Genomic DNA, 23212 nt, shown 5'->3' with positions numbered 1-23212 from the left:
TCGATACTAATTGTTAAGACCTGATGACACAGGAAAAGGACTTGGCTATTCAACCCATCAAGTCTGCTCCACAATTCAATCATGGCTGATTTATTATGCCTCTCAACCCCATTCCCCTGCCTTCTTCCCGTAACCTTTGATGTTTTTACTTATCAAGAACCTATCAACCTCCTCTTTAAGTATCTTCAATGACTTAGCCTCCATAGCCATTCATGGCAATGAATTCCATAGATTCACCACCCTCTGGCTAAAGAAATACCTCTTCATCTCTATCTTAAATGGACGTTCCTCTATTCTAGGGCTGTGCCCTCTGGTCCTAGACTTGTCCACTATAGGAAACATCCTCTCCACTTCTACTCTATCTAGGTACTTCAATATTTAATAGGTTTCAATGAGATCACCTCATTCTTCTACGCTCCAGGGAATAAAGTCCTAACCTATTCAACCTTTCTCTGTAACTCAGTTTCTCAAGTCCTGGCAACATCCTTGTAAATCTTCTCTGCACTCTCAACCTTATTAATATCCTTCCTGTAATTTGGTGACCAAAACTGTACAAAATACTCCAAATTCAGCCTCACCAATGCCTTATACAACCTCACCATAACATTCCAACTCTTATACTCAATACTTTGATTTATAAAGGCCAATGTACCAAAAGCTCTCTGTACGACCCTATCTACCTGTGACGCCACTTTTAGGGAATTTTGAATCTGTATTCCCAGATCCCTCCGTCTACTGCACTCCTCAGTGCCCTACCATTTACCTTGTATGTTCTACCTTGGTTTGTCCTTCCAAAGTGCAATACCTCACACTTGTCTCTATTTCCTGAGGAGACTGAGGTCCTTTAACATCTGCCAGACGATGCTGAGGATGTTCTACGAGCCTGTGGTGGCCAGTGCGATCATGTTTGCTGTTGTGTGCTGGGGCAGCAGGCTGAGGGTAGCAGACACCAACAGAATCAACAAACTCATTTGTAAGGCCAGTGATGTTGTGGGGATGGAACTGGACTCTCTGACGGTGGTGTCTGAAAAGAGGATGCTGTCCAAGTTGCATGCCATCTTGGACAATGTCTCCCATCCACTACATAATGTACTGGTTGGGCACAGGAGTACATTCAGCCAGAGACTCATTCCACCGAGATGCAACACAGAGCGTCATAGGAAGTCATTCCTGCCTGTGGCCATCAAACTTTATAACTCCTCCCTTGGAGGGTCAGACACTCTGAGCCAATAGGCTGGTCCTGGACTTATTTCCTGGCATAATTTACATATTACTATTTATGGTTTTATTACTATTTAATTATTTATGGTGCAACTGTAACAAAAACCATTTTCCCCCGGAATCAATAAAGTATGACTATGTCTATTTGTCTGTATTAAACTCCATCTGCCATTTTTCAGCTCATTTTTCCAGCTGATCCAAATCCCTCTGCAATCTTTGAAAACCTTCCTCACTGTCCACTACACCTCCAATCTTTGTATCAACAGCAAATCTGCTGATCCAATTTACCACATTATCATCCAGATCATTGATATAGATGACAAATAACAATGGACCCAGCACTGATCCCTGTAGCACACCACTAGTCACAGGCCTCCACTCAGAGAAGCAATCCTCCACTACCACTCCCTGGCTTCTTCCATTGAGCCAATGTCTAATCCAATTTACTACCTCTCCATGTATACCTAGCGACTGAATCTTCCTAACTAACCTCCTATGTGGGACCTTGTCAAAGGCCTTACTGAAGTCCATGTAGACAACATCCACTGCCTTCCCTTCATCCACTTTCCTGGTAACCTCCTCGAAAAACTCTAATAGATTGGTTACACTTGACCTACCACGCACAAAGCCATGTTGACTCTCCCTAATAAGTCCCTGTCTATCAAAATACTTGTAGATCCTATCTCTCAGTACTCCTTCCAATAATTTACCTATTACCAACATCAAACTTACCGGCCTATAATTTCCCGGATTACTTTTAGAGTCTTTTTTAAATAACGGAACAACATGAGCTATCCTCCAATCCTCCGGCACCTCACCCGTAGATACTGACATTTTAAATATATCTGCCAAGGCCCCTGCAATTTCAACACTAGTCTCCTTCAAGGTCCGAGGAAATACCCTGTCAGGTCCTGGGGATTTATCTATTCTGTTAGCAAGCACCTCCTCCTCCTCAATCTGTATAGGTTCCATGACCTCACTACTTTTTTGCCTTATTTCCATTAACTCCATGCCAGTTTCCTTAGTAAATACAGATGCAAAAAACCCATTTAAGATCTCCCCCATTTCTTTCGGTTCCATACATAGCCAACCACTCTGATCTTCAAGAGGACCAATTTTATCCCTTACTATCCTCTTGCTCTTAATATACCTGTAGAAGCTCTTTGGATTATTCTTCACCTTGACTGCCAAAGCAACCTCATGTCTTCTTTTAGCCCTCCTGATTTCTTTCTTAAGTATTTTCTTGCATTTTTTATACTCCTTAAGCACCTTATTTGTTCCCTGTTTCCTATACATGTCGTACATCTCTCTCTTCTTCTTTATCAGAGTTCCAATATCCCTTGAGAACCAAGGTTCCTTATTCTCATTCACTTTGCCTTTAATCTTGAAAGGAACATGCAAACTCTGCACTCTAAAAATTTCTCCTTTGAAGGCCTCCCACTTACCAATCACATCGTTGCCAGAGAACAACCTGTCCCAATCCATGCTTTTTAGATCCTTTCTCATTTCTTCAAATTTGGCCTTTTTCCAGTTTAGAACCTCAACTCGAGGACCAGCTCTATCTTTATCCATGATCAAGTTGAAACTAATGGTGTTATGATCACTGGAACCAAAGTGTTCCCCTATACACACTTCCGTCACTTGCCCTAACTCGTTTCCTAATAGGAGATCTAATATTGCATCCTCCCTAGTTGGTACCTCTATATATTGATTTAGAAAACTTTCCTGTATATATTTTACAAACTCTAACCCATCTAGACCTTTAACAGTATGGGAATCCCAATCAATATGTGGAAAATTAAAATCCCCTACTATCACAACTTTATGTTTCCTGCAATTGTCTGCTACCTCTCTGCAGATTTGCTCCTCCAATTCTCGCTGACTATTGGGTGGTCTATAATACAACCCCATTAATGTGGTCATACCCTTCCTGTTTCTCAGCTCCACCCATATGGCCTCTGTAGACAAGCCCTCTAATCTGTCCTGCCTGAGTACTGCTGTAACATTTTCCCTGACTAGCAATGCCACCACCCCACCCTTCATTCCTCTGCCTCTATCACATCTGAAACATCGGAACCCTGGAAAATTAAGCTGCCAGTCCTGCCCCTCCTGCAGCCAAGTTCCACTAATGGCTATAATGTCGTAATTCCATGTGTCAATCCACGCCCTCAGTTCGTCAGCCTTCCCCACAATACTCCTGGCATTGCAATAGGCACACCTCAGAAGAAGATTATTACCACCATACACAACCCTTCTATTTGTGACTTTGCATGAGCTTTTAACATCATTTATTTTCACCCCTGCTCCACTATCTGCTCTGGCAGTCTGGTTCCCATCCCCCTGCAAATCCAGTTTAAACCCTCCACAAAAGCACTAACAAACCTCCCTGCAAGGATATTGGTCCCCTTGTAGTTCAGGTGTAACCCGTCTCTCTTGTACAGGTCCCACCTGCCCCAGAAGAGGTCCCAATGATCCTGAAATCTGAAACCCTGCCCCCTACACCAGTTCCCCAGCCACATGTTCATCCGCCAGAGCATCCTCTTCTTACCCTCACATGGCACAGTTAGCAATCCTGAGATTACCACCCTTGAGGTCCTGCTTTCTAACTTCCTACCAAGCTCTCTATACTCACTCTTCAGGCCCTCCTCACTCTTTCTTCCTACGTCATTGGTACCGATGTGTACCATGACACCTGGCTGATCACCCTCCCACTTCAGAATGCTGTGCACGCGATCAGAGACATCCCTGACTCTGGCACCCGGGAGGCAACAAACCATCCAAGAGCCTCTGTCACGACCACAGAACCTCCTTTCTGTACCTCTAACTATTGAGTCCCCTATCACTACCACTCTCCTCTTCTTCCACCCTCCCTTAGTACTTAGTTCCTTAGTACTTTTTGTATTTCTCAGCTAGATTTCTCATTTTCCCTCCTTCAGATTTCTGTCCATGAAATCAGGAGAAAGCATATTTATGTAACCACATAATGGTAACTTTGCTGAATAAGTTCTTGTGACTGTATCACATCCATCCAAACCACGTCACTTTCCTGAACGGAATCCAGAATTCATGATGTCTTGCCAAAGCCTTGTATATAACTGAAGTAAAACTGCCTCTACTTCATATTCCAGGTCTCTAATGATAAAGGACAGGATTACGTTAGTACCTTCTGTACTTCTGGACGAGAATGCTCATTTTCTGTCCTGTAGATTATGGTCAAAGAATTATATGGCCATCAAACTCCTTTCATTTCCTTGACCAAATGGCCATGTGTGAGCCTATCCAGCATGGCAGCAGGCATTGGCCAAATATGACTGACCTCATATGGCATCCATATATATGTCAAGCAGGTGATAATGAATAATAATTAAAGAGCAGAAATTCCAGCTAACAATTATTTTGTAAGATCAAAGGCACTAACTGCAGTTGCTTCCTTATCAGAGCTCAGCTAAATTACTCCGGTTGGGAAACTAATTTTGGGGACTTTGTACATAGACAATTCTTACCTCTACTTGATCTGCCATCAGTGAAAAAGATACTGGGCTTCAAGTACATTGGGTGTCTGGAGCTTTTGGATTGGGGGCATTGAAAATTAGAAACATCGGGGATTATAGAGTTGCAAACTGATTAGCTGGGTATTGGTGAGAAGGGTATTGGTGAGGAGTTACATGGCAGTTGGACACCAAAGCACGTAGGAGTGAGGATTCTGCTGTGGGTCAGAGTCACAATTGGGATCCCTACAATGACATTGGCATCCATGATATATTGTGTGAGGAGTGAATTCAAGGATAAACTACCTGCAGCTTATATGCCTTGGACAACACAACAGCAGTTCAAGTTATGATGGCCCCTTTAGTAACCACCAAAGCAAACAAAGCTTTCCAATTAAGGACTACTCTGATCTGAATGATATGAGTGACAGGACACAAGTGTACACAAAGAATTTGTGCACAAGTCATTAAAATACGACACACCATGATCTCACTACATATGCCTAGATGTATCCATGTAAGTCATACAAGCGAAGGACCCAAACTGAATTTGGAGGGGTGCACTATTTACATACACAAAGTATAATGCCCTTAGATCATACAGAAAAACACTGTATTTCACAAGAGTCTTTGACAATTAGGCCAACCAGAACTGGTTATTAGTCATAGTCATAGTCATATTTTATTGATCCCGGGGGAAATTGGTTTTTGTTACAGTTGCACCATAAGTAATAAATAGTAGTAAAACCATAAATAGTTAAATAGTAATATGTAAATTATGCCAGTAAATTATGAAATAAGTCCAGGACCAGCCTATTGGCTCAGAGTGTCTGACCTCCAAGGGAGGAGTTGTAAAGTTTGATGGCCACAGGCAGGAATGACTTCCTATGACGCTCTCTGTTGCATCTCAGTGGAATGAGTCTCTGGCCGAATGTACTCCTGTGCCCAACCAGTACATAATGTAGTGGATGGGAGACATTGTCCAAGATGGCATGCAACTTGGACAGCATCCTCTTTTCAGACACCACCTATTAAGGGACCTAGTTTGGATTTTAAAAGCTGTAAAAACAGCTGGAACTACAGAAGACACAAGAAATAATGTGATCAATTACAGGATAATATGATGGTTCTCAATTTTAAAACTGTTCATACAGTATGAGGGAAGGGGTAGGAAGGAAGAGTATATAATGCACACTTTTAATTAATAGGATGGCCCAGAAATAGATGAGGGGAATTCCAGCAACATGAGTGATGACTGAAATTGCAAAACCTCATGACAGCTAAAGATTCCCCTATAAGGTAGAATACTCTCCACTTGCCTTATAATAGGACTAACGATTCTCCAGAAGCTCAACCATACCCAGGATAAAGCAGTCTGCTTAAATGATGACCTGTCAGCTACCCTAAATAGGATTGCCTGCATCACTGCTGCACAACGGTAATGGTGTGTACCATTTTCCTCAAAAGCACTGCAGTTACTCACCCAGGGTACTCCAATAGCAGTCCTCAATCCACAATCACAACTATCAATAAGGAAAAGGGCAGTAGGAGCAACTTCCCCTCCAAGTGGGTTCTTCATAATCACTGGGCCTAAATCCTCAAACTTCCTGCTCACAATGATGTGGGTGTACCTTTTGCAAAAGGTTTGCATAGTTCAAAAAGACATCTCACTACCACCTTTTAGAGATGGTTAATAGAACGTTGGCTTGCCAGCAATGCTCGGATCCCAAAAACAAATATATATAAAATAAAATTAATAGATAACTTGTGTGAAGCTTCATCACATTTCTACAAAGGTACATGCATTTCCTGATCTATTCACCAGTTTAATTAAACAACTCCTGACTTTCAGGTTCCATACTTTGACAAGCATCAGGCTGAATTACCTTTCGATTTTAAGAAATGAGAACTCGATTCCATTTTGAACATGCAATTCACACTGACACATACCTTCATGTCCTACAGTGCTTTCAAGTTTTGTGCATAAGTTTAGATGTTAAGTTGAGGTTTAGATAAATTTTAATGTTCCTTTAAAGTAGTATTGGAAGGCGAGCCAAATTCTCCTTGACTCATTTTAACTGGTTAAGCATTTAACTGGCAATGAAAATCAGGCACAGGGTCAGCTATGATCTTATTGAAAGGCACCGTACTTTGAGCTGCTGTATGCTTTTTTAGACATTGAAATAAACATTAAATAAGTTTGATGTGAATCACTGAAAGGAATAGGGCAGATTAGCCAAAGAGTTAGATTTTAAGGAATTACGAGTGAAGAAGTAGGAAAAGTCGAAAACGTTGAGTGAGGAAATTCCAGAACAGAAAGCCTCATTGTCAGTGGTGACCACAAAAATTCAGGGATGTAAAAGAGATCAGAAATAAAGGACCATGTGGTCTCAACAGGGTGTGATTTCAGACATAGAAAGAATTGGGCCAGATCTGAATTTCAAAGAGTAACGTCGGTTATAATATTAAAAGATTCATTATGAAGGACTGAGAGACTTGAAATTTAAAAATATTTCTTTAATTGTACTTTCGGATATTTTACAGATTAAATTTTTTTTTTACAGAGGCATGGCTTATTTCTGTCAAAGGAACACTTGTAGTAAAGTAGGGTAAGAGATCATTTCCACATGTTTAACACAGCCAAAAACACTTGATTGTGATACAATAGAACCCTTAAGTTCACACCATGTACTGATACACTTCCACTATTTATCAAATTACTGTCTTTATTAGAACTGCTCAACTCAAAACTATCCCTTTAAATTCCAAGTAAGCCATCTTTGTAAACCAAAAACAGATTGTCTGGCACTATTATTTAGTGGAACATATGCTAAAGATTACAGAGAAGATATTCTGAGGTTAAGATATGTTTTGAAATGTCTGATTAAACTTTGAATAACAGGAAACTATATTTATATTTAGAATCTGCCAAAAAATGGGTGGTGAAATATGTTATAGTCTGTGTTTGGGAACATACTTTCAAATCAATACAGACCAATTACTATGAAGTTGTACAAATTACAGCCTAGCCTGTTTGTACTGTATTAGTGCCAGATTATAACTCTGGATAAGAGGGAGATTTAAAAGCTCCCATTTTACCCCCAGTCCTTTTCTATGTTTGCTTTAATGTCCTTCCACTGTGGTGCATTGTAGACACTGCCTGTTGGAAACCTGCCCTCTTTTCTGTGCAGGAAACAAACGTCTGTGCTCTACGCCCACACTGAGCTGTAAAACTGGCTTCTGATTGTTGCATTTAAATCATCAGAAATTGTGGTCTAGAAAAGTAGCTATGGGCACAACTGTAGCCATTTGCTAAGACCCTTTAGTGAGTTGCAAAATGTTGATGTTTTTGGGAAGGGCAGAATCTTCAGTATCACAGGAACTCTCACAAGACCAGGCAGATAAAGTTGCACAGTTCTACTATGACCCAGATCACTATAGCCTCCGAATCACTACCAGACCTGACCATCATCTGTTGAAAAATTACTGTCTGCTCCCTTGTGGTTACTGTGTAGTTCAATGAGACATCATGGTGTTCCCATAAAACATCTTATCCACTCATATGGGTTCAGAGTTACCAGGGTTCTGGTCAGGCCTGGCCTGGAACTTCACAATAACATTAAGACTTCTGATAATTTTATCCTCCATCTCTATGGAAGCTGTAACTTGATCCATCAGCAGTTACACTGCCAATATGTCATAGATGTATGTATTACCTTCAGAATAGAGGTTATATTCTTATGACTTTGCACAGCCTCTTCGATATGAAGAATGGACTTCACCATATTCCATGTCACATTTTGCATTTAGTCTGGCACATTTGCGATGAAAAAGGTGTATCTGTTTCTAGAAGGCTTTCCTTTTATGGTTAGAGTCACTCCAACATGTGGAGCTACCCTCCACAATAGATTTTCTTGTCCTACCTCACTGTAATCCATTAGAGCCAGATATTTCTCCTAGAGCAATGTTTCTTTTTAATGTATGTCTTTCCCTTGAAGTACCTGTATCTGGGGTGATACTCATTTGGGAGTAAATCTATTATTAATTATGAGCCTGCAAAGATAAAGTAAGCTGCATGCATGCTTCCTTTCGTTGAAAGTGCTTAGCATGGGTCATTTCTATAGGGATAGAGTGATACGGAAAGAAATATTAGAAACTTGTATAGTCTCGAACCCCTGGTGAATAGTTGTTCAATGTACATCAAGAAGGAGACTCTTCCTTCCAGACTAATTTACCTTATAGATTAAGGGCTCCATTTGAGTTCAAAATGACAGTGATAGTTGTGTATTACCTTGGTCTGTAAGAAAAAGAGACGAGTTAGTGAGGTGAACCTATATATAATCAGCATATCTGTAGTGTATGTTGTTGTCTGGTAGTGATGAGTGTGGAGGAGTAAAAACTGAGTACAACTATCTGGCTGTCAATGAGTGGGGGAGAGATAGAATAAGCTAGTGCCTGATTTGTCATAGCCTTGCATCCTAAGGCAAGTATAGAAATCTCACCCTTTATATTTTATGACATCATGATACTTTTACTTCTGCTGTTCCGTATTCCTTATGGGGTACAGCTAGAAGTTGGCTGTGCTACTACCTCTTGCCAAACAAACATGGCTGTTGCTGTAGACATCTGTCTGCTCCTTTTTCCAATTATCAGTATCCTCAAGAAAAATTTTGAAGGGTTTGGAGGTAAATTTTTGGGATTCTACTATCTCTATTCATCTCCTCTCTTTCTCTAACACTTCAGAAGTTACCACAACCTGCAGCAATAATGTGAGACATCAGACAATACACCAAATATTTCTCTGTACCTTGTTTTGACAGTGGGCTTCTCTTTTGTGGTTCTCTCATGCATTTATTTTTGGGTTAAATGACTGGAATCATGACACTATTGTTCTGGGTCGTCAACTGGATAGAACTCCACTGGATATTTCCAACAGAGTCCATAAAAGTTGAATGTGAAAAATAAGTCAGCCTTTCTTTTTTTACTAAGCTTTCAATTTAAGACTATGAACCTTGGTCAGCTTTTAAAAATAGTATTAGAGTTAACTGCAATGCCGCTTTAACACTTCGGATTTGGGAGCAAATGGATTCCAAAGACAATAACGTTTCTGATTTTTTTCTTATTACAGTGGAATTTGCCCTTGCCTACACTAATGGTAAGTGATTGCTCATTATTTGTTTCTTTATAAATATGTAAAAGAGACATTCAGTGCCCTGCAGATATGCTATTTTTTCTAGATATGCATGGCTGGACATTCCAATCTACAGTTATATTGATATAAAGTGCTAAGGTACACTGCATGCTTCTCACTATGCAAAGAAATAAATTAATTGATAATGGGAATTGAGTTTTACTGTGATCACAACTCAATCACAGCTTTCTGAATAAAATGTGAAACAAAATTGTAATACTATTTTTAAACATTGGAGCTGAAATTTGTTTTGTTGTTTTTTACGCACTCAAAATGAATAATCAGAAATTGCTAATTCCTAAAACAGTTTGCCCTGTTTTATCTTCCATTGATTTAATTGAATTTCGGCAGATGCTGACTTGCGATTGCTCTGAAGTAGTACTGCAATTTATGTTTTCTTGACTTCGTTATGGATGTACTTAGGAAAAGATTTTGCCACACTGAGGTTCCACTTTGGCCACTTCTCACAGTAGTGATAAATATTAGGATGAGTTATATACATATTAGGATTAGGATATGAACAGGCTGAGTGCAGATATGAACAGGCCAAGTGCAAAGCTCATTTTACACGATTCAAGCTTACAAAATTAACTACAATAACAACATTTGTACTTGTGTCTTAGAAAGTTGCAATTTGAAAAGCTTTTATTAACAGTTGAAAAGACAATTATTTCAGTTGTTCCTCAGAAAAAAAGAAAAATTAAATTGCTGCAATTTAATGACCAAGTAATGGCAGGCCGATTCACTCTAAACCAAATCCCACCATAACTTTGGTCATTCTTCCTGGCAACATAAGTGAAGATATGTAATTTGCCTTCCTTATTCCCTCCATTAAATTATCAGACAAACAAACATACAGTGCATTAAATACTTAAATTCTAAAGAGTTGTTTATGTGTTCCCAGGATAATGTTAGGAGATAACGTGTTTACTTCTGAAACTACCACCAGTCTGAGAATACAGTATAACAATATACCCATGACTGTTCTCAGCTGGAGTTTCATGGGAGTTATATTTATTTGTTGTATTGGAACTGAAAAAATTATCACAATTCCTGTTCTAGATTGCCCGGCTGGATGCTGTGTGATCCTTTATAAGCGAGCAAGTCTATGTGATGCAAATCAGAAGGCAACAGTATCCAGTTTGTTTCTGATGCTCGCTATGGCAATTCCCAAGTATAATTTAATAAATACTGGATAGAGTCTATCTGGACTTCAGAGATTTTTCCATCAGGTCTCACATAAGAGTTAGCATGCAAAATTAAAGCACGTTAATTTGAGTTAAAATGCTGCTATGCGTAGAGAACTGATTGGCTGAAAGGAAACAAAGAGTAGGAATAAGTGGGTCTTTCTATGAGTGATAAGCAGTGACTAGTGAACTTTCACAGGGACTGGTGCTGGGTCCACACTATTCACAATATGCATATTAATGATTTGGGTGAAAGAACAACACAAAGCTGATGCAGAGAAGCTCAAGAATGGTTTGAACAGATTGAGGAAATAGACAGATACGTGGAGATGTGGTTTAATGTGATTGATCAATTTGCTGGCAATAACAGAAAGACAGACTGTTATCTGAATGGCAGTTGATTGGGAAAGCAGAGAGTACAGTGAGACTCGGATATCCTTTTGCACTGGTTGCTAACAGTAAAGGTAATTGTAGAGTGGCATTCACTGTGAGAAGAATCTGATTGTACCGGCAGGGATGACACACTGCAATTGTGCAGGATCTTGGTGAGATCTTGAATAATATGTGAGGTATTGGCTTCCTATACTAGGAAGAATGTGTTGCAATGGAGGAAGTTCCAAACTGGTTTATCACACTGAGTATCAGGATTGAATGGGTCAACTAAGTTTATGTTTACTTGAGGTTAGCAAATTGAGAGGATTCTGATAAAATACTACAAACTACCATAAGAATGGATAGATTGGATGAAGGAAGGATTTTACCAATAGCTTGGAAGTGTAGGACAAGGGATCACAGGCTCAGGATAAGGGGTGAGTCATTTAAGACTAACATGAAATTTATTTTCCCAGAGTGGTGGATCTGTGGAGTTTTTTATCTTAAACACAGTTGAAATCAAATCATTCGATATATTCAAGAAGAATTTGGGTTTTTCGGGGCAGGGTTAAGGGATAAGGAGCAGAAAGCTGGAATAGGGTACGTCGTTCAGGCTTTGGATGATCTGAGCAGTGGGATCAACAGGCACGAAACAGCGCATCCTAACGCCTTCACCATTGCTTTGGGAGATTTTAACCAGGCCAGTCTGAAAAAATCACTAAGCAACTACCATCAACAGATCGCCTGCAATACTAGAGGAAACAACACACTGGCCAATTGCTATACTGTCATCAAGAAAGCCTACCATGCTATTCCACGCCCTCACTTTGGGAAGTCTGATCACCTGGCTGTACTTTTACTCCCTGAGTATAGGCAAAGATTGAAGACTGCAACACCACTAGTGAGGACCAAGAAGGAATGGACAAGCGAAGCCCAGGAGCGCCTACAGGACTGCTTTGAATTGGTGGACTGGACTGTATTCAGGGATTCATTTTCGAACTTGGATGAGAATGCTGCAGTTGTTACCGACTTCCTTAAAACCTGTGTGGATGAGTGTGTGCCTACAAAGACTTACTGTACATTCCCAAACCAAAAGCCATGGATGAACCAGGAGGTATGTCATCTGCTGAAGGCTTGATCTGTGGCATTCAAGTCTGGTGACCCAGGCCTGTACCAGAAAACCTGGTATGATTTGTGGAGGGCTATTTTAAAGGCAAAGAGACAATTTCGAATGAGGTTGGAGGCGACATTGGATGCATGGCAACTCTGGCAGGGTTTGCAGGATATTACTTCCTGCAAAGCGGAACCCAATAGCATGAATGGCAGCGATGCTTCACTACCAGATGAACTCAATGACTTCTATGCCGGCTTTGAAAGGGAGAACACAACTACAGCTGTGAAGCTGCCTGCTGCACCTGTTGACCCTGTAATCTCTGTCTCAGAGATTATGTTAGGCTGCCTTTAAAAAGAGTGAACAATTACAAGGCGGAAGGTCCCGATGGAGTACCTGGTAAGGCTCTGAAAACTTGTGCCAACCAACTAGAGGGAGTATTCAAGGACATTTTCAACTTCTCACTGCTACGGGTGGAAGTTCCCACTTGCTTCAAAAAGGCAACAATTGTACCAATGCCTAAGAAGAATAATGTGGGCTGTCTTAATGGCTTCCGCCCGGTAGCACTCACATCAACAGTGATGAAATGCTTTGAGAGGTTGGTCATGACTAGATTGAACTCCTGCCTCAGCAAGGACCTGGACCCATTGCAATTTGCCTATCACCACAATAGGTCAATGGCAGACGCAATCTCAATGGCTCTCCACATGGCTTTAGACCACCTGGACAACACAAACACCTACATCAGGATGCTGTTCATTGACTATAGCTGAGCATTTAATATCATCATTCCCACAATCCTGATTGAGAAGTTGCAGAACCTGGGCCTCTGTACCTCCCTCTGCATCTGGATCTTTGACTTCCTAACTGGAAGACCACAATATATGCGTATTGGTGATAACATATACTCCTGTTGCTTCTTTCTTCTTCCAGTCTCTTACCCTGAAAATAAATTCAGAGTTGCCCTTCACTTCTTGTTGAGCATGTTTCATACTAACTATAAATGTTCTAATAAATATAACTTAGGAAGTCTATGCCTTGAAGAACTTTTATACTGACTGTATCCAGTAAATAGTGGCCTTTAATAGAGAGAAGGCCGCAATGGGAACATCCTATATTAAAAGCCATGATCTACTAAAACCTAAAAGAATTGGCGCAGTGGGTGTGGGAGGTTGGTGTAACAACAGAATGGCTATGGGCATTTTAGTTGTCCACTTCCTTCTTCAAACAGAAACTTGGGCACAACTCCCTGGGCTTTGAGTATTTAAAGAATGATAATATGTTGCTAAGCACCCTGTCCCAAGAGTGGTTTTGGAATTGCCAGTAACCACAGAATTGAGTTGGTCTGTGCTATGAGCAGGACGTGTATGGCATAGGTGATGTTGGCAGCCAGGATTCTTGCACTGATAAATGATCAGAGTTGGGGTACTGAGAGGGAAGTTTTGAAAACTTGGATGAATGTTAGTCTCGGGATGCCAGCACTGATGGATAGTTTGAAGGCTGAAAGGCTGGCAAATTGTGAGGGTTGTTTCATGACTGAATTGAGATTACAAAGTAGCAGATAGGTGATTTATGATCTTGGACAAGAAATACAGTATGAGAAGATGGCAGAGGTTGGCGCAGTGTAATGTTGGGGAAGGGTAGAGGGAGACGGGGGTTAGTGAAAGATGAATGTGCATGGCAGACTTTCCAGTTCAGTCCTACACTATGAAGCCACATTGAAGGTTGCTACCAGGATTACATGGTACAACTTCACTTTCAGTGCTTTGAAAGGAATGTTGCACATGGAATTTGTCACTCGTGTACCCCAATACAGGAATTTCCAGTGATGCAAGATGCCCAGGAATTATAATGCTTCATTCCCGAAAAAAGAAGTTCTATTTGCATAACACTGATAAAAATAACATTGTGCAATTGAATTTCTTGGCAAACCTTGCTTCCACGAAACAGCTGAAATGTAATTTATGTCAATTGCGAAGTAAGCTTATTAATCTTATTTGTATTTACAGTTCCTGCAAATGGACAGAACTCAGACAGTGTTGTGTTAGCATACCAAAACATGTCTGCTCCCGCTGGGTCGGAAGTTGTACTGCAGTGCTATAGTCAGCGGATAGTATGGACGCAGGACCGTTTGAAAGATCGTCAGCGAGTGGCCCATTGGGACTGGTTGTCAAATGAAGGTGAATACAAGTTTGATCGTGTCCTCGATATGTTCTCAGCAGGTGAACAGCGGCTTTATAATAGCCATGATCAGGGACGGATAACGATGTCACCCTCTGCTTTCTCCAATGGAAACTTCTCTTTAATAATAAAAGGTAAAAATAAAACTATTTTGCTGTTTTTATTTCAGATGTTTTGTACATTCTAATGTATAATCAAATCTCATTGAGTATATGAGATATGGCGATGCAGTACTTAAGATGGGTTTCTCATGCATTCAATGGAAAACAGTTAAATTATTTGACCCTGCTATGTAATAAGATGTAGTGAAGTGACACAGACCATTTTAAATGGCTAGGTACAGAGATGCAACCAAGGCAACATGTGGTGTATATTGGCTTGGTTTTAAAGAATAAAGCTGAGTATAGTGGAAAAAGTCTGTAGTGCAATATAGCTTATTAAATATCATAGGATATGATGTCACTGCCCAGATATAATGCTGACGGGAAAGAACTTTGAGAATCATGGAATAAAATGACATTTCCTTCAAAATAAGGGTGTTTTGTTAATAAATTCGTACAATACAGTAGGATTACATTGTTTGCAGAATATGGTGTTGCACAAAGTCACAGTGCATAGAATTTGTGATGGTCCAATCTGTAGTACATGAAAAGCTCAGTGACAGCATCCATAAAATGGAATACAGGATCGGATCTGAGTAAAATACAGAGACACAAGAGACTGCAGGTGCTGGAATCTGGAAAAACAAACCACCTTCCAGAGGAACTCAAGTCGGTTGACCTGCTGAGATCCTCCAGCATATTGTTCATTGTCCTAGTCAAACACCATCTGGTACAGTGACATAGCCAATGGAATACAAAGAAACAATGCCAATAGAACTAGGCATCCTTCAATGAGAAACATCTGATAACGCTGAAGAAGTAGGGAACTTGCAACCAAAAGTTTTCTGCAGTTTACCAAAGAATATTTGGTTGAGGATAAAGACAAGGTATCCCAAATAAGAGATCAGTTTTTTCATTCTGCAGTGGGCAGAAACTGAACTACATCACCAACGAGTAGAGAATGAGATGAGGAAGCCAGTAATTCCAAGCCAACAGCGCAACTGCCAAATAAGTTCACAGAAAATACTACTAACACTCATCAGGTCAAGCAACAGCCTTGTTGATAAAGAGAAACAGTCATTTTTTCAGGCAAGGAACCCTTCATCAAGTCTGAAAAAAAATGGAAAGTCAAGCATGCTACAGAATGAAGCACAGTTGGAGAGAACTGAGGTAATACATCCTAAAGGTGCAGGACAGAGCTGCACAGGACATGCCCAGGACACTTGGTTACAACATGACTTGATGGCCTAATTCTGCTCCAATATCTTATGGTATATGGTAAAGGTAACAATTACTTCAAAAACTGACATTAGAAGAGAGGAGAATGAAAGAAACAAATAGAAATTGGGTGTACATATGAGGGGAGTTAAATTCAGCTTTTAGTCCTGACAACCAAAATACACCCAGACAAAATATGAGATGCTGATTAGCAAATGTACATTGGTCAATGTGAAGCGATATAGGAGATAAAGACAAGAAGATAGAATGGGAGTAGGATGGAAAATTAAAGTGACAGGTGACTGGAAACTAAAGGTCATCCTTGTGGACTGATCACACTTGTTCTGCAGTCTCCATTTGCTTTCATCAATGAACAGGAGACTATATGTACTATAAGTACCGAATGCAGTTCATTAAATTGGAAGAAGTATAAGTGAATTATTGCTTTACTTGGAATGGCTGTTTGAGTCCTGAATGGTGAAAAGGGGAAGGGATTATAAAAAAGATGAATGTTGCTTCTTTATTATTGCATTGAAAAATGCCCAATTACAATGCTCCAATCAGAACCAACTATATTTATTGGGGCAGAGAATAAAAAAGAAATGGTTGGGATTATTGTAAAGGTAATAAAGTTTGAGATAGGTTCAAAATCTAACTAGAATCCGAGCCTATTAAGCATTAGTTGCAAAAAGAGAAGTCCAACAGTACAAAGGCCCAGGATGAATGAAGAGAGGTGGTGGATGTACCTTGCTTGTATAATACACCGAAGGATCAACAAGGGAAAGAGGAAGGTCAGAAACTCTATGGAATATGGGAAGTAATGTTTCAGGGTTTTGGAAAAGAAGCTGTTCCAGATCTTTGTTTCATTCAGAAGGGAAAGAGTATAAACAACGTATGGCAGTTGTAATCACCCGAGCAACAAAAGGAAAAGGTTAGAGTATTGATTATGTGATCAGTTGGCTAATGAGAACTGGTCCTTTGCCATGACAGAGGAAAAAAATACCTAATTGCAGGGTTTTAAGTATGGAGTTGTGGAAAAGATGAACATGGCTTTGCAACTAGTCCTTAATAGGAATACATGGCCTGACAATTCAGTCATCACAGTTAAAAGAACTTCACTTTGATTTTTTCGATTTGTCTAGTGAATCTGATTTGCAGGCTTAGAAAGAACCATTTTAGCTTTGCGACCTCATTTGTGGATGATTAGTTACTTTCAAGTAGCTTGTAACACCTGGAAGTTAATGAGGGAGAAAGGATTTAAACCATGTACATTGTTCCAAAGGTCCTATGTAGCATTTTGCAAATAATAATGGAAGAGCTTGAGCAGTCACTGCCATTTGTATTACATTATGATGAGCATGTAAAGTTTGGAGATATCATGTAAAACTACTTTAGAGAGAATCCTCTTACTGATAGGATTCACTCTTCAATTCTTTGATACTCAATGCTGAAATTGAGAATGGAAGCAATTGGTATTTGATGAGATGTGTTTTAAATTTCTTTAGCAGCACCATATCTACCAAATATTCCCAAATAAGAATTCTCACCCCATTTATTTTCCTGCTTTTATAGACGTTAGGACAAGTGACCGAGGAATTTACTTTTGTAATCTCCACCATCATTACTGTCACCTTTATGAAACCGTCAAAATTCAACTTAACATCACCAAATCAGGTAAGTGTAGGTTTGGACTGGTATGAGGTGGCGAAATTAAAAACTGGCATTGATATAATGTTTATTCTGTTTTCCTTCCGGGCCTGTTTTATTTAAGCAAAGCAGATAAAATGTGACGACGAAGGAGTAGGACCGATTAGATGGAAGCAGTCTGTTTTAAGTGCTAGAAAAATCTAGAATAAGGAAATTAAATCGAGTTTTAAATATAACAGATTTATGACATTTAGATTCACAAACTTTCAAAATTACTGGGTATCTGCTATAAAATAACAGTCTATTAAGTTAAAATGTTTAACAGATTTAAAAGATCAAAATCACCATGTTAATTTATAAATACAGTACTTACAAATATTGAAACCAACCTAAATAAATAATTTTTTAAAAACCTATTTACCTTTTACTAGTCTTTGAATCTCCCTCATTCATTTTAATTTCTATACTTCATTCATTCATGTCTACATCCATGCCAGTTTCAGTGGGCAGACTTCCCAGTGCAAACAGCTAGAAAATCTTCATTTGACTAAATTGGGCTGGTAACAAGTTGTATTACAGTCTGTGCTCAGGAGTAGACCAGATACAAACTTAATTTGCAAGTAGATCTGCCATTGTTTTGATTTTTTTTAAATCCCCTTAGATTTTTGGCTAGTTGAATTCTCTGGCACATCAAAACAGGAAAGGGTAGTTATGGCCAACCATTCCATCTATTTTGGATATCAATGCCACCAACCTATCTCATTCCCATCCAACTCTACCTGCTCACCTTCTCCCTTTTTTACAAAACTACCTCTTTCAAGTCCTTTCTCGAAATGTATCTAATTGTTTCTTGACCCCGTTAAAATACACCTCCCCTGGTAACTGTTCCACAATGTAGTGACTTTTGGGCAAAGCAAATCCACCATAAAGAAAGTACATTTGTTTGATTGTTTATTTATTTAACAATACAGCGAAGAGTAGGCGCTACTGGCCCTTCAAGCCACTCTGCCCTAGCAATCCCCGACAAACCTGATTAACCCTAATCTAATCATGTGACAATTTATAGTGACCAATTAACCTACCCATTCGTCTTTGGACTGTTGGAAGAAACCAAAGAACCCGGAGAAAATCTACGCATTCCATGGGGAGGACATACAGAGACTCCTTACATAACAGCACCAGAATTGAACTCCGAAAAGCCCCAAGCTGTATAGGCTCGAACATAAAAGTTTAAATGACAGAGTTTAAACTTTATATTTTACTGATCATGAAAATTAGCTATTTGAAGTAAATTCATTATGTTCCAAAGGTCTTGGAGTCTGATGACATCAAGCATGACTCAGGACTGCTCCTCCCATTTAATCATAAATTGTCAATATCTGTTTTATGAAATACTCGGATTTCAAATCATTGGCAATTGATAACTGGTTGTCAATCCGTTAGAAAGGTATATGGTTTCATTATGCAATGTAGAATGATCATTGATCATTGTGTCAATAAACAAGGTCTGCAAAATTAAACCATATGATAGATTTTGTGTGTATTGGGCACCAGTTTGCTTAAAATTTTGTTTCGGAATCATGGATTCACATTAATAGTATAACCAGGAATTTGAATGTCATAGTAATATATTGTTTCTGCGTACTGAAAATACGTCATGAAGGTATTTAGTAATGTTTAGTGTCATGCTAATTTGATACTACTAATGTTATACAGGGTATATGACTGCTTTGATACACAAGAAATAGCCTTAACAGGAAGAAGTCCCTCCATTCCAACTCAACCTGCATTTCTGAAAGTGATTCTCGATGATCTTCTAGTGTTGCAGGTGATTGCTTAGGGTGTCTGTATTTTCAAATTAGCCGTACTGTGTAAGTACTCTACAAAGAGGAAGATAACTTGATCTAAGATGTAAGGGAACTCCATTGCAGAAATAAATTAAGGCTTTGGTTAAAAGATACGGATTACAAATAGCATCTCCTCCTCGCTGACAATGAACACTTGTGCACCTCAAGGATTCGTGCTTAGCCCACTGCTCTAATTTCCCTACAGTGGGTGCCTAGCCACATAATAATGGGTGTAGAGTCTATAACCATGATTGTGTGGCTAGTCACAGCTCAAACACCATCTATAAATTTACCGACAACACAACTATTGATGAGGGGGCTTACAGGATTGAGATGGATTAGCTGTTTGAGTGGTGCTGCAACAACAACCTTGCACTCAATGTCATTAAGACCAAGAAATTGATTGTGGACTTCAAGAAGGAGAAGTCTAGGGAACACACACCAGTCTTCATTAAGGGATCAAAACTGGAAAGCGTGAGCAGTTTCAAGTTCCTTGGTGTCAACATCTTCTGGGTCCAACACATTGATGCAATTACAAAGGCATGACAGCAGCTATATTTCATAGGAGTTTGAGGAGAATTGGTATGTCACCAAAGACACTCGCAAATTTCTGTAGCTGTACAGATATAGTGAAGCAGAGATCTTAATGCCTGGATCTGTTATAGTTCCAGCCAGTTGCTGAACCATCAGGACAAACAGTCAGACAGCAGATTATTGGTGTTTTCTTTTACTAGCACTGCAGTTTGGCCCCCAACATTACTTACTGACCTGACTTGGAAATAATGCTTTCATTTCCTATTGAATGGCTTAAGAAGAGGGCTCCTTATCACCATCTCATGAACTTCTAGGAATGATCATTCTGTACAGACTAGCCAACAATGCTCAATTCTCTTAGCAAGCAAAATTATAAAAATACAAAAATTGTAAATAAACATCATCTGAAGCTTATAAATCTGAAAGTTTTCAAAAATGATGGAGAACTAAGGGTAAGGGGGTGGTTTAGGGATGGAGCTGTGAACTAAATTTGACATGCTCAAAGATTTCTGTGCTGCCACTGGCCATGGAGTTTGTACAAACCACTCCGATAATGTCAGTTACTTCCTCAACCAGGCTGTTTAGCCAGAGATTAACACTAGTTAACTGCTGCTGGCAGCAATTACGTGCAATTTCTCTGCAGGAGAAACAGGAATGAAGTGGCAGTGGTGGTGGGGGAGGAGGTTGATTAACGGATGTGATGGATTGTGCCTGTTGACTACGGAGCTGATTATTGGCTTCAGGAGAAGGAAACCAGGGCCCGTGTGCCAGTAACACACATAAAAGTTGCTGGCGAACGCAGCAGGCCAGGCAACATCTCTAGGAAGAGGTGCAGTCGACGTTTCAGGCCGAGACCCTTCGTCAGGACTAACTGAAGGAAGAGTGAGTAAAGGATTTGAAAGTTGGAGGGGGAGGGGGAGATCCAAAATGATAGGAGAAGACAGGAGGGGGAGGGATGGAGCCAAGAGCTGGACAGGTGATAGGCAAAAGGGATACGAGAGGATCATGGGACAGGAGGTCCGGGAAGAAAGACAAGGAGGTGGTGGGGGGGGACCCAGAGGATGGGCAAGGAGTATATTCAGAGGGACAGAGGGAGAAAAAGGAGAGTGAGAGAAAGAATGTGTGTATAAAAATAAGTAACAGATGGGGTACGAGGGGGAGGTGGGGCATTAGCGGAAGTTAGAGAAGTCGATGTTCATGCCATCAGGTTGGAGGCTACCCAGACAGAATATAAGGTGTTGTTCCTCCAACCTGAACCCAGACGGAATATAAGATGTTGTTACCCAGACGGAATATAAGGTGTTGTTACCCAGACGGAATATAAGGTGTGCCAGTCCTCATCGGAGGATCAAACTTGGAGGGGGTCAGCAACTTTAAATTCCTCAGTGTTATTATCTTGGAGAACCTGTCCTGGGCCCGGCACGTAAGTACAATTTCTAAGAAAGCATTGCAGTGCTTCAACTTCTTGAGAAGGTTGCGAAGATTCAGCATAATATTTAAAACTTTGACAATCTTCTGTAGGCGTGTAGTGGAGAGTATACTGACTGGCTGCATCACAGCCTGGTATGGAAACACCAATGCCTTTGAACTGAAAATGCTACAAAAAGTAGTGGATGCGGCCCAGTCCATCATGGGTAAAGCCCAGGGGCGTATCTACGGAAAATAGCGCCTATGGCAAGCACTGAAATTGTGCCCCGTCCAAACATCTGACACCCATCTTTTAGATAACTTTACCATAACATCAGCTCAAAAATACAAGTTAAGCTCGTTAATCTTTTAATTAACAAGTTATGGCACTACATGAAAATTATAACTGCACCTTCCTTGCTTCCTTATAACTGATGCAAATTGGTCTATGATGTGATCAAAGTCAGTTTTTTCAGTTTCTTCTCTTTCTACACTCAGCAGAGCAAGATCACAGAGTTTGCCTTGACCCATGGAGGCTCTCTCAAATATGAAAGTATTAGTTTTAACTTGCTGAATGACCTCTCACAGCTGGCGATGGAAACGGCGATGGTTAGCATTATCTGAATAGCAATGTGAAGACTGGGGAAGATGCTCTCATCTCCATACTGAACAATAAGTTCAAGAAGCTCTTCAGGTCTTGATATTTTCATATTGACCCGCCTTGATAGCAACACTCTGCAATCCAAAATTTCTTCATATAGCTGCTGTCCATCAACATCAGAGCTGTACAATTCGCCCAAATTTTCACACTTCTTCTTTAGGTCCTTACTGTCGGCGCCGTAACACAGTCCCTCAACATCAAGAAGGAACCCAAACTTGGTGTCAGTGTTGAGCAGACGAGCGAACCTTTCATCCATTTCTCTGTGAAGACGGTCGAGTGTTCCCTTCATGACTCTTTCCATTTCCTCCTTAGCTGTTAACCCAGCGTCTCTTGAGTTGTCATCAGCCATTCATTTCTTTTGTCTCTGAAGTCTTTCAACTTCAATATTCCATTCTTGACAGAGACCGACTCCTTCTTCGAGTGACTCACTGACCAACACTTCTCTTTCATCTTAAAAATTATCTCAGAGGGCTTTCAAATCCAGGGCAGCATCGTGGAAGTTCATGCGAGGATCCTGCAGGTAAAATCTCGTCAATAAACTTAACATCACCACCACCACCATCGTCTTCCTCTCCTGTCATGTCCACGTTCTCTGTGGCAGCCTCACTCTTAATCTCGTCATACTCGGATTTATTTGACCTGACTTCCTCCTCAGCCTGTGACACATTTGTACTTGATCCACCTTCGGATTCTAAGAAACTTGTAGCAGGTGCAGGCAACTCCATGGAATGTGTTGAACTACTTGTTCCGGGCTTTTCAAAGAAGGGCATGAAGAACTTGCTCGACTTCTTGGCTATCTCCGCTTCCAACTTTCATCTCTTCCGTCCTTCAGCTCCACTTTCCGTCTTCTTCGTGAAGAAACTTTTCATGGTCTTCTTACACAATGCTCTGAAATAAGGCCATCCTATTGCTTCTCACCCATGATAATCAAAGACAGATTATACATCTGAAGAAAATTCTTTTTTCACTATCCGAGGATGGCTTGTCTGACTTTAATAGAAACTGCTCAGTGGCTTCCCACCTTCATGTGGTGCCCAGGACATGTG

The 23212-nt window shown here is 40.2% G+C and overlaps 1 protein-coding gene across 3 annotated transcripts in view; it reads left to right on the top strand.

Moving 5' to 3' along the window:
• The window catches only part of LOC140188546 (matrix remodeling-associated protein 8-like), a 76466-nt gene that overhangs the window by 5006 nt on the left and 48248 nt on the right, over window positions 1-23212 (top strand). For all 3 annotated transcript variants that reach the window (XM_072244937.1, XM_072244936.1, XM_072244935.1), the window contains exons 2-4: window positions 9838-9864; window positions 14580-14885; window positions 17643-17744. In XM_072244937.1, the coding sequence (XP_072101038.1) occupies window positions 9838-9864; window positions 14580-14885; window positions 17643-17744 (435 nt within the window). The remainder of the gene's footprint in view (window positions 1-9837; window positions 9865-14579; window positions 14886-17642; window positions 17745-23212) is intronic.

This window comes from Mobula birostris, chromosome 27, assembly GCF_030028105.1.
Source record: "Mobula birostris isolate sMobBir1 chromosome 27, sMobBir1.hap1, whole genome shotgun sequence".
NCBI classification, from domain to species: domain Eukaryota; kingdom Metazoa; phylum Chordata; class Chondrichthyes; order Myliobatiformes; family Myliobatidae; genus Mobula; species Mobula birostris.
The sequence above is the reverse complement of the archived record's forward strand: the minus strand, read 5'-3'. Positions and strand labels throughout refer to the sequence as shown.